The sequence below is a fragment of the Lissotriton vulgaris genome, chromosome 8 (assembly GCF_964263255.1).
Source record: "Lissotriton vulgaris chromosome 8, aLisVul1.2, whole genome shotgun sequence".
In the NCBI taxonomy this organism is placed as follows: domain Eukaryota; kingdom Metazoa; phylum Chordata; class Amphibia; order Caudata; family Salamandridae; genus Lissotriton; species Lissotriton vulgaris.
In genome coordinates, this window is record NC_141696.1 from 1,207,964,980 (window position 1) to 1,207,976,426 (window position 11,447).

The following is an 11,447-nucleotide window of genomic DNA, read 5'->3' on the forward strand; positions in this document are numbered from 1 at the left end:
TTTGATAAAGCCAAACCAAAGTTGCTATATAACCGCGAGGATTATAAGGCGCTTAAGAGTATATGGTATGGCATTATCCCGGATCAGCTTAGGGAGTTGTTCCCGACAGCTGCAGACAGGCTCAGCTCATGCCAGAGCTCCATCTCACACAAAACCACGCACTCTGCCTCCAGGATTGATGAGGCCTTCCATAGGAGTGGATTACAGGCTTATATATGTGTCCAGACATAGGTTTAGATATAGGTATACTATATCTAAGCAAGGGGTGATTACACCCACTTGCCCCAGCTGAGTGATCAGCCAGTTGTGTCAATTTAAGAACCAGCCAGGGGTGGCAAAAGCTATGCTTCAGCCCCTGGTAGGCCTTGGTGGCGCCTATGCCCTGAGCACCTATAGTGCATGGTACAGGGGCTGACAAGGAGTCCATTTCCAATTGTGGTATGTACCTATAGCACATGTATTATAAATTTAGAGAGAGAACAGCAGGCTGGGGGTCTGATTAGCAGGCCCACAGCCTCAGTAAGTCGAAAACCAGTGAAGCAAAAAGCAAAAATTGGGGTGACCATAGGATAGCAGACCCTACTCTCCTACAAGCCTCCAGTCAAGGCCGAACCCATCAATAGAAAGCATAGGGAGGCCACCACAAACACAGACGACAAAAGACTCACAGCACACATACAAGGAGGAGATCCACCCACCCGAACCCCCAGAGGAGGCATCAGTCGTTTCTCTCAGAACTCTGTGCACCACAGAAAGCACGTCATCAACCGTGCAGGCCCAGCTTCAAGAGGAAGGCCCAAGTTTACACTTAGCAATTACCAAAGATGCCGACAGTGGAAGCGAATGTATAGACTCAACAGCGGCACAGATAAATCACATGAGCCCGAGCTCCAGGACAGCGTCTAACTATGAGCCCAGTCCTGGCCCCCCATTTCTACCTCACAACACAAGGGGATAAATGCCTAAAGTGGATGGCCCAGAAGGGCCTTCTTGCCGGTGGTCATCAGGCACTTAATCACCACACATCAACTGCCATCATACATCAACAGCGCAGGCCAACTATGGAGCCAAGGTGCTGAATTTGCAATCACCTATTCAGAACCTAAGGGAGCAAGATCACATAAGGGACAGCCTTCCCAGACCGCAACTGGAACCAGGCATTCTGCTCCTCAAACATGAGTTTATGTCAAAAGGGGACTGCAGTGTCCTGAATGGAGGCAGCATTCTGCAGTTACTGTCAACCATTCCAACTTTAAGAGACAGACATAAAAAAGATGACCTACTTTCGATAGAATTTATCAGGACAGATGCACACTCTGAAAGAGAAACTACCAAGGCCACATCACCTTTGCTGGTCAACAAAGTGTTAGACAGACACGAAATATTCTAGCCATGGGGCATAAGCATCTCGCTCTACCATAGTGCAGGTTACTCCTTCCCACTATTCGCCAGCATGAGGAACAAAACTAGCTGTAGCAGGAAAACTACAATCTCAGTACTCTGGGGATTGCAACCAATCATCTAGAAGGGAGCAGGCAAATAGCGGGTAACACTGTCGACCCCAGCCCCTATTTCATCATTCACCCTGGTACCCTGACATTCAGCAGATCCCTAGAACCATTAGTGGGCCTGTGGGCAGCCAGTGACAAAATCTGCAAATAGAAGGGCCGCTTCAACAGAGCAAATCAACCCTCTGCATCTGATCGTGGAACATTGCTGGTCTAAGAAACAAAGCAGCTGACCCAGATTTTATATCATATATCAAATCATTTTATATAATTCTGCTACAGGAAACGTGGATGGCCGAACCTCTCCAATTGCAGGACTTCATATGCTTCCACACTCCAGCAGTCAAGAAATCGCAATATGGCCATCTATCAGCAGGGCTGGCAACCTAGGTATAAACAACTAGCACAACCACCATAAAATAAATTCCGTCCTCCTCAACAACTGTCAACACAATCAAGATCTCTCTCATCCTCAAAGGGAAGAAGGAGGAGGTGTTAATCTTTAATACCTATAAAAATTCAAAACAAAAAATCCAATATTCAAGGCATTTTATGGATCTTCTACTGTCCCTCATAAGCAAACGGGACACCCCTAACCTCAGCATCTCAGGGGACCTAAATCTTTATCTTTTGTGCTCATCGATTGTCGAGCAGGTGCTGTCCCAATCTTTGATTTGGAACATTCCTGATCAAAAAATAAAACACACTGCAGAGCGCTCTAAACTGGCAGGCGTCTACTGGAAGACCTGGAGCATATTAACTTTAGGGCACTAAATGGCAGATTCCCTGAAGATTCTCCTCCAGCAGCCTCGTATTACTCTTAAACCGCATACTCAACATTAGGTTACACCTTGGTCTCCCTTCCATTCTTCCACTGCGTGGCCAAATTTTGCCTTGGAGATAAGGGGGACACCGACCATTGTCCGCCGGAGGTATCCCTTTTGGCAACTGTGCCAGCCTTGGAACATATACCAGGGGGTTCTTACTCCAACCCCAAAATCAACCTTAAAAGAATCAAATATTCGGTAGCAACCACAGGGGAGGTGCTTCATGCCACAAGTGCCTTACTAGAGAACAAAAACGGGCTTACAGAAAGTACAGTCAGTAAATGGGAAACCTTCACCACCAATTTATCAAGACCTTTTCTTCGACAGTCAAGTAAAGGCTGCCTCACGATAAAAGAGAAACAAGATGGATCCCTAGCAAACAGCGAATCAACTAAAAGCAGTGAAAAAATCAGTAAACAAAACACTCAGTATGCTGAGGCACAAACCCAGCAATCTGAATCTCAGCCATCACTGTGAAAACAGAGAAAGATGCTCGAAAAGTTAAAATGGGACATCAAAAGGTCCAGGGAAGACCTGCTTTGGGCAAAACTCTTGCGAGATACTAAAACTAAAAACATTACAGGATTCTAGGCAACTGTGGACAAAATAATGCGTCCATCGCATGGTGGGGGGACATCCTACATCCCCAACGAAACCTAGACAGATTTCCTGTCAAATTATTTCAATCAACAAACTGTGAGGGGGCTGGAAATCGCAACATTTGGCTCAAGTACAATCCAAGACCTACAGATAAACCACACTCCTGAAATCAACGCAAAGAACCAGGAAGTGGATAGACCATCCACATAACAACAATCAAATCTCAAAAGGAAGGGGGGAAGAGGCAACTGGACTTAACGGGATTCCACCAGCCCTATCTAAGCTAGACTCAGACTTCTGGGCAGAGCCTTTAGACTCGCTCTTCCAGGAAATCAGACAACTGGGGCAACTCCCAGCCTCCTGGAAAGACTATGTCATCTCTCCAATTAACCAGAGCGGAGACAAATCTGCACTGAAAAATTATCACCATTATACCTTACTTGATAATGAGGTGAAGTAAGTTGCTGGCAGTCTATTAGAAGAACTTCAGGCTTGGGCAGCAGAGCACAAAACCATACCATTCAATTAAACTGGCTTTGCTAAAGCTGCAGGTACAAAAACCAACATCTTAACGATGTCACTGCTCATGGACATGTCAACGTCATCCATCACCAACGGGCTCAAATAAGGATGTGTGCTCGCCCCAGCCCTGTTCAATCTCTACATGGTGGACTTGACACAAACACTTAACTAAGTGGGTATGCAACGCCTCCTGAATACACTGCTGGGATATGCAGCAAACAACTTCCTTAAGGAAACTTTCAGAAAACCCAAACAATGACCATAAAAATGAGAAGGTAAAAACCTCACGTTTGGTACCTGGGTAACAACCACATTCAGAACGCAACCAGTTACAAATATCTTGAGGCAACTATTGATAACGATGGCCAATTCGCTAGGCTACCTGAGATGATTAGAAGAAAAGGGATGGCTCTAGGAACAACCTTGGGGCACTTAAAATCCAGCTAAAAGGCTCTATACTCTCCCCTCTATTCCAGGTTGCACAATCCAAAATTCTGCCCACCATCACATATTGTAGTGAATCCCTGAGAAGGAGAGACTCTTAAACCCCTTGACACTATATGAGTAAGGACCTACAGAATTGTGTAGTAGACCAATTTATGCCTCTGCAGCACAGATCCGGCTGGGGTTTTCCCTTAGACCAAACAACTTCTTGCAAGACTTGGGGCCAATATAGCCTGCTGTCACAAAATTAGGAACGTCCCCCAAACACCCTAAATCACCTACTCTGGCAAGAGATCCAGCATCCCTTGAAAACACTGGACTCTCCCAGCTCTGGAAAGCCCCAACTACCCATGCAGTCTTTAAAAAGGTGGTACAGAAGCCTATCCGGAGCCTTTCTCTAGTAGAAGATAAAGCCATTTTCTCAGCAAGAAGTCATGCCTGGATGGCAGTCAATGGCTATAAATGGCTTTGCCCATAGCCATATTTTAGCCTGTGATATCCCTGGAATACCAAGGAAAGTTTTTTGAAACATCCGCTGGGTAAACTCCCAGCTATCCTGCATCTTTTAGCATGGCTTAGGGGGCAAATACCATCTTGCTGCCACTTGTGCGGCAACGGAAATTAGGGCATGGCACTTCAGACCAGCATGTATATCAGCCTGAAGTAGGAGAGGTCTCGCCTACTTAAACCGTAGTTCAACCTTTGTGAATCTAACCACGGAGACAGGTTGTGATAGATTGTTTCAAACCAGAGGACAAACAGTTAAACTGCAAGTTAGTAAAATTTCTAGCACTGGTAGAAAACAAACTGTCAAGAGCAAGCACAGACATGGCTTCTGGAGTGCCCGGGCCGCTAATACTTAATCCAAAAACAACTACTGCTCCAGCCCGGAACCAAAGTTTGAAATTAAAAAGACTCCTACCAAGACTGCCGCTGCTGAAGACTACCATCTTCAACAGTTAGCTATTTTAGGTCGAGTCTGAGCAGCGCATGCGCTGCTGCGAGGCATGCAGTTTTGGAGTATGGCTTTGAAGCCCCGCCCAGTCTCCGCCCATATTTGTAATTGGCTTTTGTCAATGTCTTTCGTAAATGCTGGCTTCGGAGTCGTTATTTGGCTTGTTAGTCCCTCCTTGATACCACCTTGTTTGCATTTGTTACCGCCAAAAACTACTGGACCTTTTACTTGTCTTCTTACACAGTCTGCTTTATCTTGGCTGTGGGCACTATTTTGTTTAATGATTTTCCCCTATTTCACCCACTATGTCGCAGCACGCTGCCCACTTTTATTTTATTTACGAATGACGGTCCGCTTTAACTATAGTGGCTGTGTTTATTTATTTCAGCAGGGCGGTCTTCTTTAACCCCTTGCGTGCGTTCGACGGCCAATGGCCGTCGCGAGCACTACCTCGGTACTGCTGCGCACGTCCGTTGGCTGACGCAGCCCCGCCCGCGCAATGGAGCTTTCGCACCGCGGCGGAATTTCCGCCGCGGTAAACGGGTTAAGTATAGAGGTCACGTGTACTTAATTTAAAAAAAATTTCAAGCGCCTATGCGGCGCTTTCACATTCATGGAAGCCACACCCCTTTCTTTGGACAAACTGCATCTAAAGAAAGGTTCGTGGCCGCTATTAAAGTGAAAGCATGGCATGGGCGCTTTTACAAAACAAAAATCTGTTTGTAAACAGAACGAAAATTGTGCACAACATATCAATTGCTAAGATCACTGGACTTTGGTCTTTTATTTGCCTTTGCTGTCCTCGGAGTAGGTTATAAATATCTAATCCCTATACCACCATAATTTTCACAAACAAACATAATGTACAAAATATGCTCTTTACCACCTGCAATATCTCCGACTCTTCTAACCTTTCCATCTCCATGTTTTATCGCTAAGCACTGTAACATTAAGCTTTAGCTTGGTTACCATATTATTGCTTCCACTGACTGCATGTGGGATGCGTATCTTTCTTTGTACCGTAGCTACATTACTGTTAATTACCATGTAAAGAAGGTAAGCTAGGTGGCCCAATTTCAGCCCTTCTCTTAGTTTTGTTGTTTGATTTTTTGTGTGATTCGTTTTGTAATCAGTGAGAAAGAGGCCTTTTGGTTATTGCGACAAATACCATCGTCGGTTGTACTAAGGATCTTTTTATCTATATAATTTCTCTAAGGATGTCATCAAATAAAATGTAAATGCACCTAAAATGCGAATGATTGTTATTCTATTTGTACTTGAGGAGGGGTTGAAGGTTGGTTTACTTACTTATTGCATGTTTTTATGTGATTTGTCCAATAGTATATAAGGTGATTGGAGTGTCTCTGTGGATTCACTGAGCATGTAAATAAATAGATAAATAGATGTTGTTGTACTGCGACAGTTAATGTTGTTCTCTTCTCTTTACGTTTACTAGTTTCTCCAACGTGTGTTGCCTCAAGGTGTGTAACCGTACATCATGGTCCATATTTGCAGCTAATTACTAAGTCCTGACAACATTTTTGTAAGAAAAGAATAACCTAAATAAAAACACATGAAATTAAAATGTTCGTTCCTCTTCAGGGCTAAGTGAGATTCTCATATTGCTCACATTTTGATAAAAGTTTTTCAATAATAATGATGCACGTTTCCTTGCATTTAGCATTGTGAAGCCCCTATCTTAACATTATTCATTATATATTTTCACTATAACAGTAATTGCACCCTACAGGAACTGTAAAACTCCAACGATTATATGAATTTGATCTTTTAAAAGAAAATTGGAAATGACAATGATTCTATGAGGCGATGCCAAAGGGGATGATGGACGGAGCGTTAGAGCAAATCAAACACTCACCCCCAGTCAACTGATTTGGGTTTGATCCAGCACCATTCTTTAGCTCACTCCACCACCCCAGTTCAGACATGACCATATGCAAATCAGTCTGACCCTGTGCCTCATGGGAACAGTCCAGCCCGAACTGCCAAGCCATGTTTTCCCTTGACCGGAAACATGCATCCTGGGACCAGTTTCGGGTTCATAACCCTCATCAGCCAGGCTATCTTGAATAAGTGAGCAAGGGACCCACATCTGGGCATACGCTGCCAACTTAGGGCGAACAAAGCGATGCCACTGAACTGGGGTGGTGGAGTGAGCTAAAGAATGTGATGGATTAAACCCAGATCAGTTGACTGGGGGTGAGTGTTTGATTTGCTCAAACGCTCCGTCCATCATCCCCTTTGGTTATGTTTATATGAAGCTGACCTTTTACACCAAAATTAGTGTATCTGGTTTGAATGTATTTGGTTAAAGAATTGTATACATTTTTAGTCTCGAATGCACTCCGTTATAGGCCAAAACCTACCAGACAGTGCAGCTTTCTGGTTTGCAAAGACTTCTTGGGAAAATTCTGAAAGCTACCCTGGGAATGCATTCTGCCCATTGCTTACCACTGACTTTGTGTTTTTAACTCACAGTTGCTTGCTTTGTTTTCTGGCTTTATTTGTTTTAGGCTGTCCAGTATGACTTTGTCCCTCCAGTGGAGCATAGCTTGTTTACTGTATTCTTCCACAAGGGCTCGCTTTCTTTAAACAGGCCTTTTGAATTTTGTTCTAATCTTGTCGCAATTGCTGTGCATTCAAAGACTGAGATCAAACATTGGGCTCGTTTTTCTTAGAGAGCTTGGTGCTTAATCTTCTTTCTATGACTTAAAAGTGAGATGATTTATATGACAATCATGCTGGGTATGGGGGTGCTGGAGGAAGGCTGTGTGATGTTATTCTGTTTCTAGCACACTACAGAATGTAAATGTTTGTAAATGAACTGTGCAAATATTTCAGATTATATACAGGACCAGGAAAGCACTAATGAAGCAAATTTTCGCACTCCTCCTAATGTGACCAATACTGATGCTCCGCTTTCCCCCTAACCTCACGTTCCTACCACTGTATTATCTTAACATCGCATTGTCTCTTTACTCCCCTCCTTCCCTCTCCCATTGTCGATTTAATATGAATCTGTACTGCCTTTTCCTCCCTCGTATGAACCGGTACTTTATACATTGTATTTTATTGCCTTGTTTGTTTATAATTTTCAATAAAAAGAAACAAAAAAAAAAATGAAGCAAATTTTCTTGTAATTCTGAAGTGTGGTGGAAACATATTTTAATATGATCAAAGCAAATCAATACACTAGGTGATGCATTTTCCATAGATTATCATTTGTGCGTTTTATACTTTTATCAGTAAAACCGTATGTCAAATATTATGGTTATTTCAATTGAAAATGTGTTGTCTGTATTGGTAGTGAGCTACTACGCCCTCTACTCCACGACACTCTACAACATTCTACCCCCTGCGCTACATCACTTCGCCCTACGCCACTCTATTGCATGCCACTGTACACTACCACTACACCACAATTCTCTACAACACTCTATTCAACACTGTACTCCACTCTTTGACACTCTTCACCTCTCCATGCCACTCTACTCCACATTACACCACTCCACGCTACTCTTCTCTGTGCCACTCTACTCTACCAGTCTACGCCTGTTCACATACCCCAGTCTACACCTCTTTACTTCACTCTACGCCTCTCCATTCTGACACTTTATTCCATTCTACCATACACCACTCCACTCTACTCTACAGCACTCCACTCTAAGACACCTTACCCCAGTCAACAACACCTTACTCCAGTGGACGCAAGACCACTCCTCTCTATGTTACGCCACTCTGATACTCCACTTGACACCACTGCACTGTACGGCACTCTATTCCCCTCCACATTACGCCACTCTACTCCATTCTGCTTCATTCTATTCCATCCCACGCCACTTCACTCTACGCCACTTTACTCCGACACTTCTCTGAATGTCACTCTACAACACTACTCCACGCTATTCTATGCCACTGTACTCCACTCTATGCCACTATACTCCACTCTGACCCTCCACTCTATGACACTTTACAACACTCTACTCCACATCTCTATTGCACTCCATTCTACTCTACTCCACTCCACTCCAGGACACTACTCCTCCCTACAACAATCTCTTTGACTCTGCCACTCTACTCTAAGCCCCTCCCCGCCCCTCCACTCTACAACACTCTACTCCTCTCTAAGCCACTAAGCTCTTCAACACTCTACTCCACTCTTTCCTCCAGTCTATACCAATCCACTCTAAGCCACTCTACTACACTTCACTCTACTCCACGGAACTCCACAAATCTCTATGCCACTCTACAACATTTCCACTCTGCATCACTCTACGCCACGCTACTCCACTCTGCGCCACTCCACTCTGTGCTACTTTCCTGACCTCCTCAAACTTTTAGCCATGCTGAGCAGCTGCCATACTAGTGTACAACATGGCTAAAACACATTGGCAAAGCCAATAGCTCTTGTGTAGGGGAGTCTTATTGGATGTGCCAATGTGTAATGTAGCCTTGCAGTCTGATTTTGCAGTATCCTTTGTCTGCATGCCTTCATTTCTAATTTTTCTATGTAAACTACTGATGTAGGTCTATATATAACTTCTATTCCTTTCTTGTATCTTTTCAAGTCGTTGTTAAGAAGCCCAGAAGTAGTACGGTTTCTGCAAAAACAGCAACAACTGCTTAGTCAGCAGGCATGCGAGCAACGACAGTCGTTCCAAGGAGCACCTGTATTATGAGGGACATATTCTACCGGATCTGTGGATTTTCTACATTCAAGAACTATGTAAAAAAAAAAGAGAATCTCCTGTGGAACTTGAGAGTATTTCTCATTTCTGTATTTGTTTCAAAACACAGAGTATGATGTTTCTGAGGATTGTGCACTAGGAACTCCGTTTGAAAATCCATTGAAATATCTGACCGCTCCTCTGATCATTCAGAAAGATTCTCGTGGAATATGTTTTAACAGTGCAGCCTAATGTAGTGTGTTGAAATAAAAAAAAAATACGGTTTGAGGGAACAAACATATTAATATTATACATGTTCACACAGCTCTTCTAGTTCATGATAACTTAGTTCGCTTGTAGAGATTGTGACAGCAAAATGTTCCATGGGAAGCCCCAGCATCGGCCACCTCTGGAGGAGGAGAATCTTGTTACATCCAATCCACAAATCTGAATTGATTTTATAGAAATACCAATTTACACACTGCTCACACCAACTGAATTGTGCAGGTTATCATCACTCAGTCTAACGCTTTATTTATTGATATTGGAAGAAAGAAAGCCCGAGTCGCTCCCTCAAGGATTCAAAGCCTTAGAGTTACTATGCCAGGAAAGACAATCAAGAAGAAGAATACATGGGCTTTTTGATCTTATTTGTATATATTTGACAGCCAAGCAGTGTGTTTTTTCACCCCGCCATCATACTTGGCGTCTCAGTGGTGTGAGGTGTGGCCTGACCCTTGGAAATAGCACTTTCATACTTTGCTCTGTGCAGTGGAGAAGTGTGGCTCAATGGTTAGAGCGGCAGACTCTGATGCAGAGGTCTAGCCCGGGACCAGGGTTCAATTCCCCGCCTCGGCGGGTCTTGGGCTCAAAATTCCACGGACCTGATAATTCTCGCCTCGGTGCCTATTCCAATCATGGAGTCCCACTCTGCAACTCTGGGCAATAGCTTGCTTAATCGCCACAACGCCCCCCACAACGCTAAGGATGCCTGGCCTCCACCTTGGGGGTGCCCAGGAGTGGACGCCTCACAGGGAAAGCGGAGATGGGTTCCACAGTGGTATTCGTACAAGCGCCTTGAGACCCTTGTGGGTGAGTAGTGCGCTATACAAGTATCAATTTACATTACATTACAGTGAGGACCATAGCCAGGAATATGTATGTCTGTTTTTTCATTATTTTTGTGGTGTTACTGGCATTGCCTTTCTGGTAATCCTCTGCATGGCAATTAAATTACTATTTCATCTCCTGTACAAGGGCAGAGGGGCAAGAAGAATCATCTCCAGCAATCAAACCTTTCAATATGGATAACAGTAAACAAAGTGTGGCCGTTCCATCGAAGTGTAGGCAAGGTCCCGTGAGCCAGTTGTGAATGCATGACTATTGTAGATACGAAATAGTGTACTTTTCTTTATTTTGGTATTGGTAACGTAACTCTTTTTTCCGAGGAGGAAATATTTATTGTTAACAAAGAAGAATCGATGCAGAGTGGTGGTAGCATAACCTCTTCAAAGTTACTATTTAAATAAAAATGTTAGCAGTATCATTACTTTGTTCCTTACAGCATCTGAAGTTCCTCTGCAAGTCAAGGTCACCTACTGACTTTTCCAGGTAATACCAGTGTGTTACACACCCAGTAAAGACCTGGCATCTATTTTCTTCGCTCTGCCTTGATGTATGATAATAACAGGAATATTTCCCAATATCCAGAGCAAACACCACCTTAACTCTTTCAACTGCGAGCAACAAGATTACTTACAGACGGTGGAAAAAACTCAACCTCTCAGCACTCGACTGCCATCTCGCATTGACACTCCATCGTGTTTTCTTCGTGTTAAGGGTGTTGAAGAGGTTAGTATTATTTGTGTACAAATTAAAAAAGAATGACTGGATACTTGTGAATACA

The 11,447-nt window shown here is 43.6% G+C and overlaps 1 protein-coding gene across 1 annotated transcript in view; it reads left to right on the forward strand.

Annotated features, from left to right (window-relative positions):
• Positions 1-10,159, forward strand: part of RFXAP (regulatory factor X associated protein) — a 121,057-nt gene extending 110,898 nt beyond the window's left edge. Inside the window, exon 3 of the mRNA XM_086935085.1 lies at positions 9,443-10,159. Coding sequence (XP_086791211.1) covers positions 9,443-9,553 — 111 coding nt within the window. The 3' untranslated portion in view covers positions 9,554-10,159. The remainder of the gene's footprint in view (positions 1-9,442) is intronic.
• The last annotated feature ends 1,288 nt before the right edge of the window (positions 10,160-11,447 follow it).